The following is a 25190-nucleotide window of genomic DNA, read 5'->3' as shown; positions in this document are numbered from 1 at the left end:
CCACCTGACCTATCTAAAACTAAGATGTCTACCCTACAATCAGGATAGTCATCTTACAACCAAGAAGTAAGCCACTATGATCTCTGATTGGGAAGAAAAAAATAGTTCAGTCATAGAAGCGCCTGTGTTATCCTCACAGCAGAGCCCTGGGCCTCACTCGGTTCTCACTTCCTCTTAGTTTACGCACAGTTCACTGACCTCCATGACCTAGTTATGAAGAGCACTAGAAGCATCACATTAGAGGAGAAAAAGAGGATTTGGAATAGAAGTGAGTTGAGGCTATTGGTAGCATTGAGCAGGAAAGGTAACTAGAAAAGCTGAACAGACCAAAAAAAAAAAAAATAAATAAAAAGAGAACATTCTATGACATATGTCCTGGGTAAGAAGTTACATAATGCATTTTAGAAATATTTCCATCTAACACATTTAAAAGTTAGTATATTATCTGGAATCTTTGGTAATGAAGTATTAGGTATACCTCAGAAGGCTTTGTGGTGTGGAATCATAATATAAATAAGCCCTCCACCCCCCAAAAACAACAACAACAACAACCTCTGATTCATTTTGTGTCACACTTCTAAGAACCCTCTTCATTGTCCATTAAAATATCCCATGAAAAATGACAGCTACATAGACTTTAGACTATACCTCTGTACCCATTGCTAATGTCTAACCCCCCCTCCCCCAGCTGCTCTGTTGCTGCAACATTCCAGATTTACCCTATGTATTGTTTTCCCATTGCTGCTTTAATAGGTTGCCACTAGCTTGGCAGTTTAAAACAGCACACATTTAACATCGTACAGTGCTAGAGGTCAGAATCTTAAATGGGCTTCCCTGGGCTTCAAGGGAGGTATCAGCAGGGCTGGGTTCCTTCAGGGGTTCCAGGGGAGAATCCAATCTCTTTCCTTTTGCGGCTTCTGGAAGCCACCTGTATTTCTTGGCTTTCTTGGCTCATGGTTCCTTCCTCCATCTGCAAAGCCGGCAGCATAGCATCTTCCACTCTCTGATTCTGACCACTGTGCTTCCCTTCTGTAAGGACCCTTGCCCTTACCTTGGGCCCACCTGGATAGTTCCGGATAACCTCCCCAGATCAAGATCCTTAACTTAATCACATCTGCCTGCAAAGTCTGTTTTGCCAAGTAAGGTGACACAATCACAGGTTCCCAGGATTGGGATGTGGACATTTTGGGGCACGCCATTACTCTACCTACCACACTATTATTATCATTAATGCACCACTCTACCTATGGGAAGGTGCAGCCTCTGAAAGGTTATGTAACTTGTCAGACCCGGGCCTTTCAGCCTCCGGTGTGCAGCCCAGTGTAGTCTGACATCAGAACAGTGCTATCTGCTTCTCGCTACAGGGAAGGAAAGAGGAGAAAGCAATCCTAAGTCTGACACTAGCACAGCGCTACTTGCTCTCAGCTAAAGGGAAGGCAAGAGAGGAGAGCAACCCTAAGTGTGTCTGCTAGGTGTTTGAAACGTCTTGTCAAACCAAAGCAGCATTGTGTAGCTGCCTCGCGTGTTTATCCAGAAACCCCAGGCAGAAAGAGGACTTGAACACTTCCAAAGAGTCATGCGAGAGATTTTTTGAAAAGAACAACATTCCTGCTTTTAAAAGAAGGTGTGAGGTGGTCATTTCCGGGATAATATCTGAGCTCTTCCTCAGGGCCTGTCCTTAATCACGTCTCTGCGCTTCCTCTAGTCCCCCACCCCATCCCAGGTGAGCGTTCCCCCAGGTCCTCCAACCCATTGGTACCAGCGGCTGCTGCTCTTGGTCCGCAGAGACAGGTGGCTGCCTGGGAAGGAAAAGGAATGTTGGGGCCACATTTTTGAGACTACCGATAAGGCTGTAAATTCCAGCACTTCAGCAAAGAGGTGCTCGGAGCCCTGAGAAGGTGTTCTTAAGCATTTTCTTAGTTGAATGTCCGTAGGGGCCATCTCCCCAACACCTTCCAGGATTGTTTTATCTAATGACAATAAAAGGGTTGGGGTCTTCAACTTACATGGTAGAAACTGCTTTCTAAAAGAGGTCAGAGAAGGCATTATTCATAAAGATCAGAATGCCTTTTGCCCCGTTAGACTCGGCATCACACTACCCCTTCTACTATGATAGCTCCTCCCACACGTCACAGAGAATAGTCTGTGGCACAGACGGAATGCAGCCCCAGAATGGCCTCCAATGCATCGGTCCTAAGTCTCTTTATAGGTGTTTTGTGGTGATGTGGCGCCAGCATAAGTACTGCCCTCTCAAACCCTGATGTCCTGGGATCCCTCCGCCAGAGAAGCTGTAACCTAGGTGGGGGATGGAGAACCTCATCTGATCTCAGAAACAAGCACAGAGAATGCCCCAGCCCGCCCACCTCCTATGGCCAAAATTCCAAAGAAAGGAGTGATATGTTTGTCTTTCAATCCGTTCACGGAATTACTCTATTTAGAGAAGGAAGATTAATCCTCAGTGGGTACAGTGTTTGGAGAATGATATTAAGTCATCTACACAAACCTCAGTCACCAGTGAGACCACTGGTGTGTGCCCATGTAGCATAAATTTACCTTTTATATATTTCCAAAAGCAGCAATGGCATTGTCACCCCCAAAAGTTTATCCACCAGGAATTGATCCTGCCTGGATGCCTCTCCTGTCCTGTCACAGATAAAGGCTTGGATGTGTCCTTTAATCTCTCGGGATTTCAGTTTGTTGTTGTTTTGGGGTATTTTCGGGTTTTGTTTGTTTGTTTGTTTGTTTGTTTGTTTTTGTCTATAGACTGAGAGCAAATGACGTGTAATAAGTACCCTCTGTGATTTTTTTCCTGTGGCTTTTCTCTTCAAAATTACTCCTGAAAGCTGTTAACTACTTCAGAAAATGCGATGAACAGGTATAGACAGCTCCCGCCTCCTTAGAGGGTCTTCCTGGGTCTTAGAGGTCTGCCTGTGATACTGAAATTTTTACACTCCTAGGAGGCAGCTGGTAAGGGATCCCATCAGGAAAAGTCAGGTTCACTGTAGATACTTTTCCTATGCCTCTGTTTTGCTTTTCCTAAAGCCTCTCCCAACATAATTTAGTTAGGAGAACATGCATTTTCAGGACAAAATCCTCATGGGAGGTAAATCATACCTGAGCAAATTTGGGTAGATTTTATAACGTCCAAGGTGAAAGGCATGATGACAGGTCTCAGAGCCCAGAAAGGAGAGACACTTGGTTCCTTTTAATTCTGATAGCACGCACGGTGTCCCAGGGAGCTTCCTGAAGTTTTCCATTGGGCTGAATTGGATCCAGGCCCTATTTTTCGTTCTGAGGAATGTGCTTTGCAGTTGACACTCTGGGGAGGAGGTTAGTCCTTTGGAACCTTTTTTATCTGTTTAAATGTAGGAATTTTGGGTTCTTCTGATGACAGTTCCTTATAGATAATGCCATGGTATTGTAAATTGGAGTGGAGGACTTGGGGACATAGTATGCAGCCGTCCCAGTGGCAGTAAGAGGCTGTTCCATTTGTTCTTATAAAAGGTTTCAAAAAGAGATTTGTTTCTCATTTCTCAACTGCAATTAATGCCACACTTATGAAAGCTTAAAATACCACCTTCCACTGTAAATTATATACCAGTGGGCATCACTGTGACTCTGGATGCGTATTAGGCCATTGAAGGAAACTCGACCTACTTCATTCATTTCTTTCTCTCTTTTAAAATCTTCCCAACAAATGCAAATTCTTTTTCAGCTGGCTTATAATTGAACTGAAACTCACCTTAATGCTGCCCGTGCCGTCCTTAGTGACCTTCCTTGCTTTACTGCACTCTGAAATGCAGCCATCTCGCTGGGCCAGTGCCCAAGGGCTGCTGGAGTTACCAAGCTGTTCACTAGCAGACAGGGAGACAACCAGGAATCCACCAGGGCACAGAAGCAGCTGGAGTAGCACACGCTCTCAGAAGGATCCCCTGTCAGTTTGCCTTTCCTCTTCGAATTTCAAAAAGTGCACCTCCAATAGTGTACTTTACACTTCCACAGTATTCTATGATGTCCATAGAAATCTTTAGTATTTTGTATATGTTAGAATCAGTCAAGAAGCTCTACTCCCAGAAGAGTGAAAAATGAATCAATACTATAAAACACAGACTTTCATTAAATTATTCTTTTTCTATGGTCAGCTTTCCTGCCAGTTCATGTTTCCTGGCTGCTTAGTTCTAATACAATATTTGGCACATGGCAGGTGTTCAATAAATGCTAGCTAATGAATCAAAGAAATATACAGTTATCCAAACAGAAGTACCACCCAGACATTCTTTTTTCACTTCAAACCCAAAAGTCAGTAGGCAATAAATGAGGTCTACCAGCCGAACTTTGCTTTGATAATTCTTGATCCTGCGACCCCGGGTGAGAAGGGAAAGCAGTCCAGACAAAGGCAAGAGGAAAATGATGGTCCATGTCAGAGCTGATGGAAGGTGTCCTGACCTATTCCCATTATGAACACAGTCCCAATGTCACAGATATGCCTAGAGTGGTCACACCAGTATTCAGCTGCCATACAGTTTTCCATTGCTCTTTTCTGTTTTTACTTAGCAGACAGGATCACTGCATGGGATGAAACATGACAGAAACATTAAGCCTTTTAAGGATCTACTTGTCTTTCTCTAGTGGTCTACATGCTAAAAACCAATGATAATCATCCTGGATATTAGCTATGAACTAAAACATGGCTTTGCACCATGTATTCTGAGGGGGGGGGGGAGATAATCTCATTCCTGTTTATCTTGGCTAATAGAATACTAATGGCTGAGAAGCCTTCTTAAGGTCTCAGTATTTGTGCTTTGAAGGGAGGGGGGAAGTGAGATGTACATACTTCCTGCATCCCATGCTACAATACAAAATACACACATGTCTAGCTGTGTGTAGGCACAATGTGAGTTATGTGATTTGACCAAACAAGGGAGTGGCATACAGTTCCCCATATTGTCTTATTGTCTTTGGTTCCTGTCTTTAAACATGTCCAGAAGGGCATGACAAGATTAAAGCTTTGAAAACCTTACCATAGAAGGAAGATCAGAAATAGATTCTATTTATCAAAGAAAAAGGAAAGAATTAAAGGGGATTGGTGACTGCCTTCAAATACTTGAAGACCTAGTGATCTGTTCTGTGTGGTCCCAGGTAGTAATGCTACAAATGATGACTGGAGCTCCCAAAGAGGCATTTCCAAACCAATATAAGCAATAACTACACACCAATGGGCTGCCCTGAGGTGATGAGTTTCTCAATGCAGGGGATTTCAAGGGGAAGTTTAAAGATTGCTCCTCAGATGTTACCACAATGTGTGTTCCCTCTAAGACTCTTGCAACCTAAGATAATATCAAGTGGCACAGATGGTTCATGGGCAGCAGATTAAACATTTGCACTGTGTGCTCATGGGGATGGGCATAAAGACACTCATGTGGAACGTGTTCTCTCTCTTGTAATTCATTTGAGATGCTCCTTAGAGAACATGGGGTAAGAGCCCAGCTGGTAGGGTGTGGGTGGCCATAAGTGGGAAAAACTCAAAGACAGAAATGGACGGTTGGATAATGTGGTTATTAAAAAATCTTGCCTGAATAGAGGGCATACTTCAAGAATGAGAGGAGTCAAGGAAAATGGGTCATCGATAAACAATGGATCCATATAAAAGGATAGACAAACAGTATTATTTTAGTGTTGAGTTATTAATCCCATAAATAATGATAGCTACCCTCAGTCCTCACCCCATGGAGTGGTATCCTCACCAACTCTAAGTTTTTCTTCCTGGTGCTGAGAATAGAAAAGGTAAGTACAATCCATGATGGGCTCATATATGCTCCCAAGGTCAAGATTCAGTACATATCTTTTCACTGATTTTCAGATGATTACCTGGGGTTTCGATAGACTCTGAAATTAATTTTACTATATATGCCCTTTCTCTTAATTTTTAAAGCAACAACTATTTCAATATAATAAATTGATGGTTACCACAGATTTTTTTCAATAAAAAATCTTTTACTGACAAGAATATCACTGTAAATGCCTTTTCTCCCTAAAAGAAATCCACATCAGTTTGTGGTGCTGTATTATTGTTTTTCTAATTTCCCCATTAAACTAAAAGACTAATTTCCCCTTGAGACAATTATAACAGGAATTAATTCTGATTTACTATTTCTGAACAAAGAAATGATCCTATATGTCAAATCATCCAAACCATATAAAGTTTAGGTGGAGGAAAACTTAAATATATTCTCATTGGGACCATGATGCCTCTGGTTCATAAACAGCAATTCCTTTTCTCTGAGATCTGGTTTATATTTTTCTTAAAAAAAATCCCCTCAAGAATAAATCTAAAGCCTAAAAAGCTAACTTCCATATTCTAGGTTCAGAAATGAAAATGAGGTGACTCTTGACAATATTAAAATGAAAACCCACCCCAAGGCCCCTGTTCTGAGCCCTTCAAGGAAGATCATATTCCACAAACATGCACTCCCGTTATTTTTGCTTGAACATAATAGCATTTTCACAGGATAAAGGATGTGTTCAAAGCAGGCTCAAACCAGAAAAATATCCTCAAGAACACCCTCTGGCCATTGAAGTAAAATTACTTTTTCAATGGGAAGAAAGTTCCTGGCTGGTTTTGGACATTGACTCTTACCATCATGTCATGTGTAGTTGCTAAATTATGACTATCAAACTATGTTCTAAGAAGGCCCCATTTGGTAAAACATCAATCTCTGCCCAGACCACCCGACTGCAAAGAACCAGTTATTGATTGACAAAAGAGAAAGGAGTGAATTTAGTAATTTAGAGAAACTACCTCCCAAGCCCTTCTAAAGCCAGATCAAGCCAGATAAGTCCTTTCTCTGGTATAATAGTGGTCTTCACACCAGACCTGACTATCTGAAAATAAAGACCTTTTTTGTGCCACCAATTCACCTCACCATTGCCCACAGTTTGTTTATTATTAGAGAACCAGAGATGTTCAAGGGGCATTCCTAGGGTCTGATCATAACTCAGAAACAAAGGTAAGACTCCTTCCGCAATGGTCAGCCCCATTTTCCTCGCCTATCCAAAGAGCAAGTCTCGAGTGTGCTGGTATAGAAAAGTCATCCATTTTGAAATGGAAAAAACTATATATGGAGAGAAGAGGGAAAATGTGTAACTGCAGGGAGTTGGTAAAAATCATCACCTCCTAAGTAGAAACCCTTTAAGGGGTAGTAACTTTGGAACTAGCTGAAGAGGGTGAAGTATTAATCCTTGGTCACTACTGGGTAAAATTTACCTCTAAAGTTTTTAATTTCAACTCTAAAAATATTTAATTAAAAGAAAACTTTCTCTACCATGAAAACTTGGGGGAAATGAAAACAACTGTATTTGATGTCCTCTGCCTGGTCTTGGGTTCTGACCTGCCTAGGATTCCCTCCCAGCCCAAACCATTTGGGATTATGAAATGCCTGTGGCAACAGCAGGCGGGATGAGGCTTTGTACAGATGCATTGGTAGGGCAGGTCTTGGGGAACGGGCAGGTGGCAGATTTCTGATCTCTAGTTTGCATTGATCTTACATTTAGACACAGATTCAGAAGAACAGACATCCCCTTTTCCAGTGCCTTCGGAAAGATTGCCGCTCCGTAGAATGAGTCCTTTCTCCTCCACCCTAAATCTACAGCCCAGCTTTCCCGGGAGATCCTACTTTGATTTCCGATCCTCACCCCACCAGCTGAGCTTGCATTCCTCCTTACAGTCTCTCAATGCACCGGGTGAGCTGAGCTCCTCTAACCTTTCCTCTTGATCTCTTTGCCTTGAAGGCATCTCTGAAATAGCTGTTTTGTATTTGCCATTCATGTGCGTGGAGCCGGCCATGAGCTAGTCTCTATGTTTGTGGCCTGCTTTGATATGAGGGGCATTTGGACCTTGGAGCTTTGTGGTGGTCTTGTTTGTGTGGTGTGAGGGTCCCCTCTTCCCTTTCCCCCCGCCCCCACCATCAAGTTGTGGTCAATGTACAATGGCATTGGAAAGCGATGAGTGAAGTTGTTCTTTTTGCACAAGCTGGTACCACCATGGACATCCTGCTCTGTCATCATGTGCAGTGGCATAGCACGGCACAGGAGCTGGCTGAGGGGAGGCCTTAGAGGTTTGCAACCCTGCTGTATCCAGGAAACCAGCTATGTCTGGGGCACTGGATCAGTGCATCCCGCCTGGAGTGGTCTGATTAAACATAGACTCAAGAGATCTTTATTGAAAAAAATAAGACAAAGCACACCAACAGCAGAATGCATCATACAAACAAGCAAACCAGAGGGCTGAAAGTAAAAACATTTTTTGCAAAAGCCTGTGCTCGCTGGTAGGACAGTTGGGCTCAAGGCTGGGTTTTGGGGTTGTTTTTTTCCAAGCAAAGGGGCGGAACCACCACTAGCTGAATTAGAAGTCCTTAACTAGCTTAAGGCCCAAAGATCTGAGTCATTGAAAAGTCTGGCCTCCCCAGAGGTTTCCCTCAGCCAAGCAGGTTGTGACAGGGCTCTAGGCCGACTGCAGGAGAGCTAGACCTGTGTTACCATGCAGTGAACTGTCTAGCCAGTAGAAACTTTAAATATCTACGATGCAGACCTATTTGATCTCTTCAGGACTATATTGTAATCATGGATACCCATGATGCACATTTCACATTTCCAAAGGTTTCTTTTGTTTCTTATTTTATTCTTTTTTGCTCATCCCACATCCTGGAATGAAGACCACAGCATGACAGTGCAAAAAGGGTGCAGAGACTTCAAGCTCTCTTTAAAATGACATTTTTCTTTGTGCTTTTACGTTTCTTATTGTTTTTCTGTGCACTACTGGCTTTCAGACATGCTTTGTTATGGAATTCTTTTCACTTGTGTCTAATGTACGGGAATATTGTAATAGTCTCTGTAATGTATATTGTCTCAAGAATAAAATGAAATGTGGGTTTCGGGGTAATTGATGGCTGTTTGCACTGTTCTAGTTGTATCGTTGAATCTTGAATGTTTGACAGTGTGTTTAAAGTAGTGTAAAAAGTTCTCACAAAACTTGTTTTGAAAAAGACTTGCACAAAGGCATGATTCATTTAAACGTGTTAAAAGCCCTGTTGAGATTCTACAAATTTATTTCCAAAGCTGGATATGAAATTCGGTTTTAAAACTCCATGTGTTCTCAGGAGAAAATTATTCTTTTGTATGCAAATTCATTCCAGAGTAACCAAAAACAAGTTAAGTTCAAAATCTTTAAATTTTGCTTTTAACTCAATTACTAGTCATTTCTAAGTTCCCTTCTTAATTCTTCAGAAACTATTTTAATTCAGTGTATCATCCTTCAATTGTTTTACAAATTAATATTTTAGGGTCTTATGAATTGAAAAAAATTAAATTATCCTCTCTAGGGGATACCCTAGTGCTCATCAAAAGCACGTTTTCTAAGAGGTCTCTGGCACTACTTGAAATCATAGTTCTCACATCTTTAAACAATACAACACTGCTTCCTCCACCTAATGCAACTTCTCATGGGGCAGGGAGAGTACCAAATTCTAAGGAAAGGGGGTAGTTGGAAAAGTTCCACAGGTGATTCTAAACTATCTCTGAAATCACTCACACTCCCACCATCCACCAATCCCCCTCCTCTTCCTTAGATGCGAAGGATGTAGTAAAATAATCTGAGGAGAAGATGAGGCCATTTTTATTACAGTTCACTCGTGTCATTATTAATAATTATCAGATGTATTTATTAGCATATAGATTACATTTCCCATTTGGTTACATGCGTATCATTTCACTTGGGCCCAGTCACAACAAAGGCCTAACCCGAGTTAGAAGTGCAAGGAATAGTGATGGAGAATGGAGTTTTATCAAAATCCAGTGTTTTCTCCCATTTCAATGGGATGAATTTTTCTCATTTCTAAACAGTAATCCTTCTTAATGTGGAAACTTTAGTGGAGAAGATTGAATTTGAAGAAGAAAATTTAAGCAGTACAATTTAGAATCAATTAGAGGAGGAATTATGAAATGGAAAAAAAAGAGGTACTTTTTATTTCAAAAAAGCAGAGAAGCCATTTTGACTCATCAAATAAACTAACATAAAAGGGCTTTGGTTTTTCATGAATCAAGCCTCTGGTGACTTTATTCAGCAGGTGCTTTTTAAGTGTAAACAAATAATTTTTATCAACGTGGTTGTTGCTTCATAGCTTTGATGTGTAGTATCTCTTTATAGGATGCAATTTTGAGCCACAATCTGCACCTTACTCTCAATTAGGCAAGTATACCTATTGTGATTGTTATCTTTTACTTATGTGATTGGTATGCTCAATTTCCTTCACAAAATAAATGGCAATAGCTTCTTTTATGTCAATAAAATTGTCTAATTGTCATTCAAATACCATTATAATAGCTTCTCAAATACTTAGAAAAATGGAAAAGATACCTGTATTTTAATTTTATACCTCAAGGATTACTTTTTCTGGCCAGTTTTCTTACATATACATCAATGCCAAGCACTCTTTATGAGCGCTAAGTGTGGGTAAAGGTAGTCAGACCAACTTGTGTGGTGTTCCTAGAGTTTAAAATTGAGCCCGTTTTTGGTATTAGCCTATCAAAAGAGCTATCTTTTCTTATCAATGTCAATTTTGCTTCCTATTTCTCTCTCCCATGCCTTTCACTTGGAATGACAACAGTTGACATTAAAAAGCTGTTGGCAGGTATGAAATAAACTTACTCTGTTACAAATAGCAAAGACCACAGTGCCTGTGAGGTGGCTCACAGGTTCCGTAAGTCAGCAGTGACCTCTCTAGAGTGTGTGAGCGACAGACGGCATTTAGACCTCGAGGCGTAGCAATGTGGACAAAGACATCATTCTATCTGCTCCTCATGTCCCAAACACCTGCTACAAACTGTATGTTTAAGTTATAAAGGACGCAACCTGTCCTGTGTCCACATCACAAGCACTCATGAAAATCCGTTCATGTCGCTGACAGCGTCGCAGCTTTTCTGAGCTTTCACTAGCACTGAGGACATTTTCAAAACGACTACATTTGAGCAGTTCTGCCGAAGGAATATTTCCTGGTCTCAGTGTGTTTTATCCCTCCTCCATCTAGGACTCTAGATCCCAGCCTCCCTGCCTCAGGGTCACACAGGCATCTTAGCGCATCCCTCTCACTTTATGTCTCTGGTGTACTGTCTGCCAGTCACCGGGTGAAGGGACTTGCACCTTCCAAAATCGATGCCACTCCACTCCCGGATCACCTGGTTGGGAGTGCAGTCTGAGCCAGGTAACCCCTGCTAAATCTGTCGGGTGTCCTCCATCTGCTTCTGGCCACAGAGAGTACCAGCTCCCAGGAGGTGGCCCCTGTCTGCCCACTCATCGCCCCTTCTGGCCCTGGGCGCCTCCCTCCTGCATGGCAGCATGAAAATGGGACACAGCGCCCCTCAGCCGCCCAGGAGGCTGGTCTGGTATTGGGTTCATTGGGTCCGTCTTACTAACCCCACTCCTTTCTGTTGTTCCCAGTGGCCTGGTTTGCTTTTGACCCCGGCTCAGCACACTCGGACATCATCTTCTCCAACGACAACCTGACTGTGACCTGCAGCAGCTACGATGACCGGGTGGTACTGGGGAAGACCGGCTTCTCCAAGGGTGTCCACTACTGGGAGATAACTGTGGATCGCTACGATAACCACCCCGACCCTGCCTTTGGCGTGGCCCGCATGGACGTGATGAAGGATGTGATGTTAGGAAAGGACGACAAAGCTTGGGCAATGTATGTGGACAATAACCGGAGCTGGTTCATGCACAACAACTCGCACACCAACAGGTACCCTGCAGCCCCCAAACCAAGCCTTCTTCACGTTGGCTTCTGGTCAAGAACGAGAGCCCAAGTTCAAAGACCTATTACATAGACAACATTAAGGAGGTGGAGGTCGAGGTCGGGCAGGCGGTCTTCATTAAGTAGCGCAGGAGTTCTACTAGTCTTAACTGAGGACATCCTGGTGGGTATTGTGTTTGTTTGTTTGCTCACATAATGGCAGAGACATGAGCTCTTTCCTAGGCCCTTCGTTGTAATATTCCACCCCTGGCTGGAAACTAAGAATCCCCATGCACACCCATTACAGGGCAACACTCCAGGATTCTAAACTCTAGTTCCACTTAACAGAAAAGCCGTTTTGGACAAGTTATTTAGTTTTTCTAAACCTCAATTTTTAAATCCACCCAATTAGGATATTAATATTTTTCCATGCAGGAATGTTCCCAAGATTAAATGGAATGTGCAAAAATGCCTACATCAGAGGCATCTGAAAATAGAAGCTCTTGTTTCTCTTCTTATGGTTATGCCCAATACCACTGCTCAGGAGAGAGGCCAGTTAATAAACTAAATCTTGTGGATGCCAGTTTGGATAGCTTTGAACTTGAAGAAGTCTCTTCTAATGGTGCAGATTCAGAGCACCCAGTGTGGCGGGAAAGGAGAACGTAGCCATCTCCTTAGGTTTTCCTCCACCACCAAAATGTAAGCCCACACGGTGACAGCTTTAGCCTACACGGTGACAGTTTTCCTAGACTTCCTTTTCATTTGGCTTGTGTCTTCTTCCGCAAAGGTATTTTTTATGAATTTCTTAGATAAGTATCTTTCATGGACCCTGTCCTCTTTATTCTCAATGGTTTCCCCAGGATACGTTCTCATTGGTGTCTCTTAAAAAAAAAAAAAATCCGTCCGATCAAAAGGAAAGTGAGCGAGGCAGTGGTAGGATAGTGGCCTCCACCGTTCCAGCCTTTGCTACATGCTCATCGCTGCCCCTTCTCTAGCCAGGGTCTCCTAGGGCCTCCAGTTCCTGTCCCCTTGCTGGTGTGTATTACTCACTCTCTCTCTAAGTGAGCACGCATACCGTTTCAGCCTGCTGTCAAACCCTATTAGATGCAGCTAAGTCGTTTTCTTCAATGACCTACATTTGGGGGGAACCCTCTGTAACTGGATCTCTGAATCCACCACCCCTGTACCCTGCTTACCTTTCCCTCTTAGCTTCTTTATTTTGAAGTGAAGGGGTGAATAATGGCCACTGTCACACTATGCAGAGAAACACATTCTTAAAGCTGAACACGCCTGCTTGCATGCAAATTCGTGTCACTTGTGCTGTCATTGTTGAAGGTGTGAATACAAGACACAATTTATAAACCTGTCTTTTAACAGCTATGTGTAGTCTGTATTCTGCATGCCAGAGGGAAAGACCAGCGCTCTTAAATGTCTGTGCCCTGCGGAGAGGAGGATGAAATTAAATACTGCTAGCCCTCAACGAGGGGAAGTGGCAGAGTTCTCATCCATGCTGAATGGGGTTTGTGAAACCATCCATTGAAGCATAAGACACAATTCACTGTGAAATGTCATTTGAGTTCAGATTCTTTAAAATCGCTCCATCTCCTACAGGGGGGAGCAGCCCTTCTTCGATGTTGTCACTTTATAGAGAGCCTCCAACTTCTCAATGCAGATGCAACACACCAAAATTACCATCTTTCTGGAATGAGTTTTTCTATTTAAAGGGTACCCTAAGGCCCCAAATCCAATTTTTCATGCATATGTTTAAGTTCGGCTTAAATTCTTCTCTATTTTGATTTTTAAATTAAGTCCCTCTCGATTAAATGATGTTGAATCCACACCCTATGTGCAGCATGTAGGACACAGCTGTGGGCAGAACTCAGCCGGCCCAACGGCTACTCTCTTCTTTGGTCTTCGATGCTTTGTTTGCTGAGCTGAGTCTCAGTGGTGGTGACCCTGTGTGAATGATCACTCTCAGCAACAGCAGAGCAGCGCTGTTGAACCCATCTGTTCTCAGCACGGGCCATACTTCCCCCAAGGGCATGAATATTGGTTTGGGGGACCAAGCAAAAAACCCTACCCTTCTAATATATAAAGCACAGATATGCATCCACACATAAATAGATACACAATGTATCTGTGATATTAACATTTCGTGTAAAGAGGAGTGATTAAGGAGGAGGGCCCTGTTTTAAAAGGCTCCTGGGAGGGAGGAGACGCTACCTGTAAACAAGTCAAGGAACACTTAACCATACAAATGGGGAGCTCCCAGCACGATGACAGGCAAGGGAAACCCAATTGCTTTTTGTTGTTGTTGTTTTCACAGAACTGAGGGAGGGATCGCAAAAGGGGCCACAATCGGAGTCCTCCTCGACCTAAACAGGAAAACCTTGACATTTTTTATCAACGACGAACAGCAAGGGCCCATCGCCTTCGAGAACATGGAGGGCCTCTTCTTCCCGGCCGTCAGCCTGAACAGGAACGTGCAGGTCAGCAGCGCGCCGTGAGTGCAGAGCGGCTTCTGCTCGCTCTGCTTCTGGCTGCCCATGGTCGGGCAAGTCCACCCCTGAGGGAAGCTGATCCTGTCAGGTTCAGACCCAGACAGGCAGGAAAGGAGGAGGGAAAGGGGTCGACATTGACAACTGACATGCTCCCGAACCGCCTAAGCCCCTTCGTTCTACTTGGACACAGTCTAGTTAACAGTAGCTGGGAAACTGGAATTCTATTGGTGGTTTGCTAATGATTATCCCTCTGAGCCCTGGTTTCATCTTTAGTAGAAATGAAACTCCTGGGCCAGCTGGCATGAAAACAAGTGCCCTGTGCAGTCCCATGAGTGCCTGAGAAGAGAGGGTGTAAGACTGAAGTATTAGCACCGTTACCAGAAATTTTGAGCATCTTCTCTGCACTCTTACTTGATTTATGGGGATGAAAAACAGTCCCTGCCCCCAAAAAAGTAGTTATTTCTGATTTATTGTGAACTAGAGGCCCAATGCACAAAGATTCATGTAAGAATGGGCCTTCCTTCCCCTGGCTGCCGGCACCGCCTTCGCTCCGGCCCGGAGCCGCCTTTCTACCTTCCCATGCTGCCCAGAGGCCCGGAGCGGCTGGGGCAGTTTGGAATGCCTGCATCCTGCCCTGCCCCCAGCCGCTCAGTGCCTGTGTATGCAAAATAACCCACCATCTTTGTTGGGTTAATTTGCATACTCACTCCTGATTGGCTGGTGGTTGTCACGAAGGTACAGTCAGTTTGCATCTTACTCTTTTATTAGTGTAGATAGGAAAACAACAGATCCTTCTCATTCATTCATTCAACAAATATATGTTAAGTGCCTTTCCTGTGTGAGACACTATTATAAGTATTATTCATCAGCGAAAACAAAAACAGATAAAAAATCTTGCCCTCCTAAAGCTCACATTCCAGTTGTAGGAGACAGACAGACAAGTAAGCACAATTACCATGTTCATTATAAAGTGTGTGTGAAGGCAGTCAATGAGAGGGAGCAAAGACCGAGGTAGGGGAAGGGGATCAAGAGTGCTGGGGTTGGAGGGTTTTGCGGTCTTAAACAGGGTGGTCAGTGTGGTTCGGCCTTGATGCACTCACAGGTGAGCTGAGCCTTGAAGGGGGTGAGGGAGGGAGCTGTGTGGGGCTTTCCAGGCAGAGGGAACAGCCAGTGCAAAGTTTCTAAGGCCTGAGGGGCCTCACCAGGCAAGAAAAGGCCACTGGGGTTGGGGCAGTGGGAGAAATGATCAGGAAGGGGTGGGCCCCGCCAGCCACAGCTAGGACTTGGGCTTTCATTTCCCTCTTGAGCTGGAACTCTCATTGTCAGCGTGAATCTCACTCAGCAAATGGCTACCTTAAGATAGGACTCGAGTATTAAAACACTGCGGGTAATTTTTGCTCTACTCAGAACCACAGTCTTGGGAGCTATTTTAAAAATCCATTGTTGTTTATCAGGATGTACAGTAGAAGTGATGCCAGCCCAGTGGCCTCTGCCCTCCTCTCTTCCTGCAACTAGTTGAGTTTTTCTGGGAGGCTGAAATCTAATCTATCAAGTTCAGCCTCTACATTGGAAAAAAGGAAACCATAAAATACCCTAGAAGTGAGCCTTGGAAAACCTCATTCAAAGTTTTTCACAGTTTTAGCTTCTCTTAGTATCTTTAGATCAAGGCTCTTGGGCTGGAGAAGAGGAGGACAAGAACGGGAACAATGGCAGTACTGTGCAAAGTGATTCTAGCCTTGTCCATTGCGGTATGAGGTTGGACAGAAATCAGTGAAATTGCGTTAAGTGCCCATATTTCTTCACACCTGACAATCATTTATGCAATCCCCAAAGGAAAGGCTTATCCTCATTGGAATAACTAGTGGACAAGTAATAACAGAAAGGTTGTCTGCTTATCTGTTCTCTAACCATGGATTTGGCAATGATCACTACAATGTGGCCAACAGGCTTTGTAGATCAATGCCTGGGTCTTTAGTCATAAGGAACACAATCTCTCCAGAATCTTAACATGAGAACCATAGTATCAAGTGTCTCCAGGATCTGGGAGCCCAACATGATGACCAGGTTCCTAGCACAGGCAGAATTCTACTGCAATTCTCTTCAACGTGCTCTAGAGTTTGGGTTAAAGAAGAGTGACCAGATCCCTTTTGAATTAGGAACACACCCACTGTGCCCTGGAAGGAGGGTGCACGGGGAGGGGGAGCTGGGGTCCTGCTATGCCTCCAAGACTCACAGTCTCTTTCCCCAGGTCACTCTTCACACCGGGCTCCCAGTCCCTGACTTCTACTCCAGCAGAGCATCAATAGCCTAAGGACGTGCTGTGGAGGCGCCAGCTGCCTGCTCTTACCTCCACCTGAGAAGCAACTGCAAGGAGCTCAGCCAGAGCTTGGTGGGATGCCAGAGAGCTGGAAGGAGAGGGAGAAGGAGGAGAGCAAAGCTGGTCCTCTATGGTCTTTACACCCCACAGCTCCGCCCCTTCCCTTCCAACCTCTCTATTGCTGTAATGCCTGCGTTCGCTCCCATGTTCAGCAATTCCAACCAGCGAAGGACCCAGACAACCCACGTGTCACTTCGTTTCCTCTTTCAGATTTTGCTTTTAGTTAACTTCACTTTTATGTGCGTGAGTTACATTGTGTTTCCCTGCTGATCGTGTTATCAGTGACATATGGAACTGGCCCTGCCAAGAGGAAATTCCCCTGATAACTTGTTTTCTTAAGCTTTCTGTCAGAGGTTGTAGGGAGAGGTAGGGAAGAAGGAGCTGAATGTGGAGCCTGCAGTTTACCTCCTAGAATGTCCTTGCCCTGCTACCTCTTGTGCAGTGTTAGCTCTGCATAGCTGATCTTTGGGAGGTGGACAGAGTAAAGGTAGCTCTGAAAAGTTTTCCTATCCTTTGAAGCACAAAAGTATCAGCTACACAGCTACACCATGGGTAGGACCGTTAGGATAGCTGGGTCATTAGGACAGGCCAGAACCCTGGTCATTGAATGAAACTGGAAAGTCTCCAGACATAAGCAGACCAGGGCACTTAACAATTTGGTTCATTTCTTTAATACACGTTTTTGATTGAGAGCCTACTATGGACCGGGCACTATTCTAGACACGGGAGGCAGTGGTGAGTACACAGGTGTGGTCTCTGTCCTCCTAGGAGAACAACCCAAAAATAAAATGATAACCAATTGTTATAACTAGAAAGGAAGTAAACAAGGGAGAGAGAGGCTCATTGACAAGATCTCTTAAACCCCCTGCCATGATGCTAAAAAGCCACATATTTTGGCCATAGCACCAGAAACATACCAACTCAATGCCTTTTCAACCGTGCTATTTTAATTAGGGTACCTGCTGCCATTCATCACAGAGCCCTTCTTTGGTAGAAATGATGTCAACATTCTTATTTGTTAATGCTGCAGTGATACTAAGCCTTAAAAATGTATGGGGGGCAGGGGGGAGGAATAGTGCCCAGAAGGAGGTGGGCCCATCCTCAGTAGTGGGGGACGTAGGTTTCAGGCCATCTTAGCGCATTCTCAGGATAAACACGCTCGCCCCCATGTACTCTCTGTGCCTGTGACAGATGAAAAAATCCATCCTCTCTGCTGCCATGTTCAACCTGACTTCCTGGAGTCGTTCAAATAATGTTTGGAAGAAAATGAAATTGTATGCAATTGCTATGAGTGATAGCAAAATAATAATGCTTATTACTTCTATAGAGAGAGAGACTGACATGAAAGTTCCCCTTCAGATTCTTTAGTTTAACATGACATTTTAGAAAATGTAGGATCTGGAAAGATGTTCTGATTAGTGGTCTAAATATTTGCCAGTGAGCCAAGAAATTCACCATGAAAACAAAAACAACAACAACACACACACACATAACAAGAATCCTCTCTAATAAAATGGTAATATGCAAATTAACCATCACTCCGCTACATAAACCACACCCACCAGCCAAGTCACGCCCACCAGCCAATCAGGGCGAGTATGCAAATTAACCCCAATCCAAGATGGCTACAGCCACAGAGAGCAAGGTTTCCTAGGTAACAGAGTAAGCCAAGCTTTCCATAGCCATTGCAGGCCTAAGCCTCCACTCAAGCTACAAAGTTTCAATTATAGAAGGTAAACAAATTCAAACAAATGGCGGCAGAATGGAGCTTGAGAGAGCAGGCCAGGGTTGCCGCCGGCAACAGGGGAAGCAAAGCTTTCCGCACACCTTGGCCGGGCTCACCCGCTTAAGGTAACAAAGTTTCAATTGTAGAAGGTGAATTAACTGCCACAGAAATGGCTGCCGGAGCCCCAGGCTTGGCTCCGCTCCAGGCTACAAAGTTTCAATTGTAGAAGGAAAATAAATTCCAGATACCAGGGCCTCCCCTTGGGTTGCCAGGGGGCGTGGCCGGCCTGCAAACCACCATAGGCCCCTCGCTCAGGCCGCCCCACACCCCAAGGGAACCCCCACCCTTATCTGTGACACCCTTCAGGGCAAACCAACTGGCCCCCACCCGTGCACCAGGCCTCTATCCTATCTAATAAAAGAGTAATATACAGATTGATCATCACTGTAACACGCAATATAGCTGCCCCCATGTGGTCAAAGATCCTGCCCCCATGTGGACACAAGATGGCCACCACAAGATGGCCAGCAGGAGAGGGCAGTTGGGAGGCACCCGGCCTGCAAGGGAGGGCAGTTGGGAGGGACCAGGCCTGCAAGGGAGGGCAGTTGGAGGTGATCAACCCTGCAGGAGAGGGCAGTTAGGGGTGACCAGGCTGGCAGAGGAGGGAAGTTGGGGGCAAACAGGCTGGCAGGGGAGCAGTTAAGCATCAACCAGGCTGGCAGCGGAGTGGTTAGGGGGTGATCAGGCTGGCAGGCAGAAGCGGTTAGGGGCAATCAGGAAGGCAGGCAGGCAAGCAGTTGGGAGTCAGCAGTCCTGGATTGTGAGAGGGATGTCCGACTGCCCGTTTAGGCCCGATCCCACCAGGAGTCCCAGATTGGAGAGGTTACAGGCTGGGCTGAGGGACAACCCCCTGCCGTGCATGAATTTCGTGCACCGGGCTTCTAGTAACAAATAAAAGGGAAGAGGTAGGATGGGAAAGCTAACAAATTAAAGTTTTGGCAAAAAAGTAATATATGTAAATAGCTACTGATTTAGTTTTGTGCTTACCTGATTTAGATGAGTTCTCTCAGTTACAGTTTTTCTAGTCACGTGTACCTAATTTATTGAATGGGTGCTATCCTGTTTCTGTCCATCCTGGTTTCTCTCAGCTACAGAAAACCTCTGTTGCAGGGCAACACTAGTTTGATATTTGATTTATTCTCCAATGAGACTCGATGGCTGGGCCGCTGTAGACTCATAGCTACCCTTGTTCTTTATGAAATCCATCCTGCTAATTAGATTTCTAGTGACTTGTAACATGTAGTTTACACAGAATTGCAAGAATAGAAGCTGCTGTACTAGGAAAAAAAATGACATTTCTGGTGTGCCAATAAATGATTTTTATGAGAGAACATGATATGTGTCTTTGGAATCTCTTATTTTTTCTGCCTATTTGGGAAAGACAATTCGCCTTTGTCAAAGCAACGCTGCTTCAGTGAAGTGTAATTGGAAAGTCCCACAGAGCTCTTGAAAGCACCTGTTATTCACCCGTTTTTCTCCTGGGCGCTGGCACTGTCTCCCGGGAGCACCCAACCCCTCAGTCTTAACTTAGTGTGAAACTCCTATAGTTTAGATGTGGGTGGGGTCTGCCTCCAACCACTGGGGACTGACTTTAACAAAGCGGCTCCTAAAGAAGCCACAGACTCGTACTGCAAAATACAGTGTCGCTGACTTTTTCAAACCTCGTTCCTTCAACATTCCTTTGACTGTTTATGTGGCTAAATAATACAGTTGTTTTTGTGTGCATTCGGATGGCTAAACAATACGGGTGTTTTTAAGTCATTACAACATTATTGATCTCCTTTGCATTGTTAGTAGCTTCTTAAAATAAGCTGCCGTTGTTCTTCATGAAAAGAAAAACATCACCTAAAAGTATATGACCCAGGCTACTCTCGCAGAGCGGAGCATCAGGCAGGTGGTAGCAGCTGCTGCTCTGCCAGGTTTCTGCTCCTCCCTCTTTTCTCATCACCTCCGCCCCTCCCCCAATGCTTTTTTTCTTCTTCTCCTATTGGCCCCACCTATCCTCTGTTTTTTTCCCTCTCTTTTGTTCACTCGCTAATGGAACACTTTGGCTGGTTTTTTACTCTTCTCATGGTACTAAGTAAGGTTAATGGAACTTCTGATTCCTGCTATTTTCTCAGAGGAGCGATTAAGTGATTTATAAGAAATCATCCCATTTTCTGGAAATGAGATCCTGTTTTTTCTGCCTCTAACATGTGCACTAATCAATAGTCAACCTATTGCTAAGACAGGAGGGCTTGCTTTTGAATCAGGATTTCTGATTATGAATCAAGGGAACTTTAGCTAAAGAAGTTCCCAGATCACATTACTTTGTAATTTTTATGAATATGCTAAAGACACCTGCATATATTCTTCAAATATATGTGCCAGCTACTTCCCCTGAGATTGGTGTTTATGGAATCTTAGGTCTGACATACATCACACATAACTGAGGCTACCTACATCTTGTCTTTATCTGAAGAGCCAGCTTTTTGGATACATGCAGAATGTGGGCTATTTTGAACAATGGAAGCACCTAATTAAATACACAGAAACAGCCCTGGCCGGTTGCTCAGTGGTTAGAGCATCAGCCCTTGGAATGAAAGGACGTGGGTTCGATTTCCAGTCAAAGGCACCTACCTGAGTTGCAGGTTCCATACCTGGCCCTGGTCGGGGCACGTGCAGGAGGCAACCAATCGATGTCTCTCTCACATTAATGTTTCTCCCTCTTTTTCCTCCTCCTTCCCTTTCACTCTCTCTAAAAATCAATGGAAAAAATATCCTTGGGTGAGGATTAACAACAGAAAAATAAACAAATAAACACACAGAAACATCAGTCTGGTCCTTTGCATTTATTATCTGCTCCACTCTGCCACAGCTGTGCTAAGCTAAGAGAAGGTGCAGGTATAGACATAGGTATCACAGAATTAGAAAGTGGGGATGGCTGCATAACCTTGTGAATACAATAAAAATCACTGAATTGTACACTTTAAAAGAGTGAAAGGCCGTGTTGGACATGACCAGGACTCTCCTTGCAGCCTCCCTCACACCACAGCTAACAGCCCATTCCTATTTTGCCAAGACTGTCCTCTAAGGTAAAGCCCAAAGCAGAGGGGGAGGGGTGTCGAGGATCTAGCAGCTGACCCCTGACCCTATCTTTTCTTTCCCTTCCCACTTCCCCACACTCTCTACCTTCCTAACAGGGACTTTAACCTGCCCCTGTTCTGAGGGCCATTCTGGTGGAGAGAGTAGAAAACCCGGCTACCATTAAGGAAGCAATTCAAAATAGCACTTACATCAAGCATGTCAAATTCGGGGCCCGCGGGCCACATGTCTTGTTTATTTGGCTCGTGATAGCCTTTGAGTTTGACATGCTTGGCTCACATACTCCCTGTGGTTATGAATCTTGTTCACATACTTTTCCTTCTCCCACAGGTAAAAATAAAGATACCATGAAATCCAAAAGGGTTAATATTGTGGTTGATAATCTTGCCTTTTTCCTCCCAACAATTTTTTTCTGAAATTCTCTAATAATTAATGAAGACCATGGAAATTAACAGTTAACATTCAGCCATGCTTATTAATTTCATTAATAAGCATGGCTGAATGTTAAATGTTAATTACCTGCTTATCAACTTACAAACCATCTTTTTTTTTTTAATCCTCACTCAAGGAAATGTTTATTGATTTTAGAAAGAGAAGAAGGGAGAGGGAGAAAGAGAGAAAAACATCAATGTGAGAGAGAAACATCAATAGTTGCCTCCTGCAGGTGCCCCAACAAGGGATCGAACCCGCAACCTAGGCATGTGCCCTGAATGGGAATTACACCTGCAAACTTTTGGTGTATGGGACAATGCTCCCATCAACTGAGCCACCCAGCCAGGACCAAACCATCTTTTGATGTATGACCATGATTTTTAATGTGTTTGATGAAGGAAACCGTAAAGCTAAAGAAACCATCTTGAAGAGAGAAGCTTCATGAAGGTATAAACCAGGGCTTCTCTACTGTGGCTAAAATTCTCTGAGGGCAAGATGTTCAACTATGCATTTAGATATGTCCTGCACCAAGAAAGGGACACAACGTAAGATAAAGCATGTAAGAGTGCTTTGCACAATAAAGATGAAAGACATGCTAATGCAGGATTAATTATTGTAACCTCTGCACTCTGCATAGCAGACAAGCCTGAGAGGAAGGAGTAGTGCAGTGGCTGAGAGCAGTTTCCGGCAGTGACTGACTCCTGGCCCTGGCCCTGGCCCTGGCCCTGGAGGTGTGCCAGCTGCGTGCCCTGGAGCAAGCAATGAAAACTCGTGCAGTTTCCACATCTTTAAAGTGGAGAGAATCACAGACTTTTTTGAGGGTTAAATCAAATAATATATGTAAAACAGTCTGAACAGTTCCTGGCCCATAATGAGTGAGTGCCATGGCATTTTATTTGCGTGCAATTCATTAATAGTGCCACCGTTCTATCCCTTCCCACCACCACCCTTTTTGTTTGTTTGTTAATCCTCACCCAAGGATATTTTTTCCATTGATTTTTTTAGGGAGGGAGGGAAGGAAGGAGGGAGTGAGAGAGAGAGAAACATTGATGTGACAGAGGCACATGGATTGGTTGTCTCCCACATGTACCCTGACTGGAGCCAGGGATCGAACCTGCAACCAGATATGTGCCCTTGACCGGGAATCGAACCTGTGACCCCTCCGTGCTCGGGCTGCCGCTCCAATCACTAAACCACACCGGCCAGGGTCCCCCCCTTTTTTATTACTAAGATCCCATTTGAGCATCAATAATAATTCTTACCATCATCTCCTTGGGAGACAATGCCTATTTTTGGAACTTGACAAAATGTTTGCTAAATTCTCCTGCAAAAATTAAAGAATGTAGGCAAGCAAACTCTGAGAAAAGGTAGTAACTTGACTTGTAGGACACATTAAAATCTATTTCAAAGCCACAGTAATCAAAGTGGTGTAATATTCCTGCACTCAACTACAAGATAACTCAGACATAGAAATTTTAGTAGATGTTGAGTAGAGAATCACAATGGAGGAAATGAAAATTATTCAAAAATGTTGAAAAATATTATTTGAAAATTGGTTAACTATTTGAAAAGCAAAACTATATCCTTTATCACAACATTTTCCAGATGGTAAGGTGTTAAACATAAAATATTTAAAACTGTAACAAACCAGAAGAGAATGCTAATATTCATTTGCTCTTTCTCAAGGAGGCTTAAGTCACTGTAAATTACTTTATGCAAATGGCTTACCAGTTTTCTAGGACTCCTCTCCAACTTACATTTTACATTGCGAACACTTCTTTGTTACCTTTGCCTATATATCATAGCCATCTGTTTTCTTCTTCAGTTAACTGGGTCCATCTTTTTCCTGTCTAAACCCACATCTAGTACTAAAGATTTATTGAGTGTATTGATTTATTGTTAGGCTGCCATTTAACAAGCTCCCTTTAAGGAAAGACTGAGGTATTAAATATGAACTACTCTGCACTCTGTTTCTGGGCTGTATTTTCAACCTAATAGTTAATGAGTTTACAATGAACCAGTCATCTGAGGTAAGTGAGGATCCTCATGGTTCTATTCGTAATGCTGATTTCCACATGTGATTTGTGAGAAAACCACTCCACTTCAGATATTTTCCTAATTGCCTGGTAGGCTGTGTGGCTATCAGATATGAAGAAATGTCTCCTGTCGTATCGGTTGGGTAGGTTTAAAATGACGAGCAGGCGAAGGTTAATTGCAGCTTCTCAAGAGGCCGGCTTCATGGTTGGCAATACCACAGGCTTTGCAGAATATGCGAACCTTAACTATCTAGGCACAGGGACGCACTCAGACCTGCAGAGAAAATTACAAATTTCTATCAGAAAGAAATCAATCTTAGAAACCTCGAGGATCAGACAAAACTTCGTGCCATTATTATATTCTAGGTCTTCAAGATTCCAACTAAGACCAAGGATTAAGATGTAGTGCAGTTACCACCTACAATACATATACTGTGTGAAACCAGTTGTCCATCACCAAGTTGAGGGGACACTTGGTGTTAAGAGAATTGAGCACCTGCTCTCCATGCCTGGGGAATGGACAGAGACTCTCAGGGGATCAGATGAAGCACTGAGGCCAGGGGCAGTGGGGATGTCAAAGCAGGGCCTCAAAGGAAACAGGAGAGAACTGGACGCAGGGGCAGATTCAGTGCAATGATGGCCAATGCATTTCACAGGTGCTTCTTTGCTTTAGAAGTCTCAGGCTTCATCCTTAGTCCTCTTTGCAGGTGTGTGGCAGTAACTAAAGAAACCTAATCATCACTGGGGCACATTCCTAGTAGAAACTTTCAAAGACACTTTAAAAGAGGGCATTTTTTATTGATTTGAGGGAGAGAGGGAGGGAGAGAGAGAAGAGACAGAGAGAGAGAAACATTGTTTTGAGAGAAATATCCATCTGGTGCCTCCCATACACACCTGGGCTGGAATTGAACCTGAAACCCGGGTATATATGCCCTGACCAGGAATCAAATCCACAACCATTTTGGTGTACAGGACAACGTTCAACCAACTGAGCCACCCGGCTAGTTTGCGTTTTGACTTTTGTATTTCACACTTAAACAGCTCTGCAATGAAGATACATCTTACGTGTGTCGGAAGAAAGGCCTCAGCTACTAGCAAGGTGATGGTTCTCGGCCTGCACAGCATGTGGAAATCATCTGGGGAACTTTAAAAATACTGCTCCCAGGCTACTAGTTTCATTGGTCTGGG

At 43.8% G+C, this 25190-nt stretch overlaps 1 protein-coding gene across 1 annotated transcript in view; it reads left to right on the top strand.

The window, feature by feature from the left end:
- TRIM9 (tripartite motif containing 9) overlaps window positions 1–17701 on the top strand; it is a 93346-nt gene extending 75645 nt beyond the window's left edge. The window contains exons 8-10 of the mRNA XM_079768991.1: window positions 11492–11795; window positions 14113–14275; window positions 16536–17701. Coding sequence (XP_079625117.1) covers window positions 11492–11795; window positions 14113–14275; window positions 16536–16598 — 530 coding nt within the window. The 3' untranslated portion in view covers window positions 16599–17701. The remainder of the gene's footprint in view (window positions 1–11491; window positions 11796–14112; window positions 14276–16535) is intronic.
- The last annotated feature ends 7489 nt before the right edge of the window (window positions 17702–25190 follow it).

The sequence above is a fragment of the Cnephaeus nilssonii genome (genome assembly GCF_951640355.1).
Source record: "Cnephaeus nilssonii genome assembly, chromosome: 4".
NCBI classification, from domain to species: Eukaryota; Metazoa; Chordata; class Mammalia; order Chiroptera; family Vespertilionidae; genus Cnephaeus; species Cnephaeus nilssonii.
This window is presented reverse-complemented; position numbering and strand designations above follow the sequence as displayed.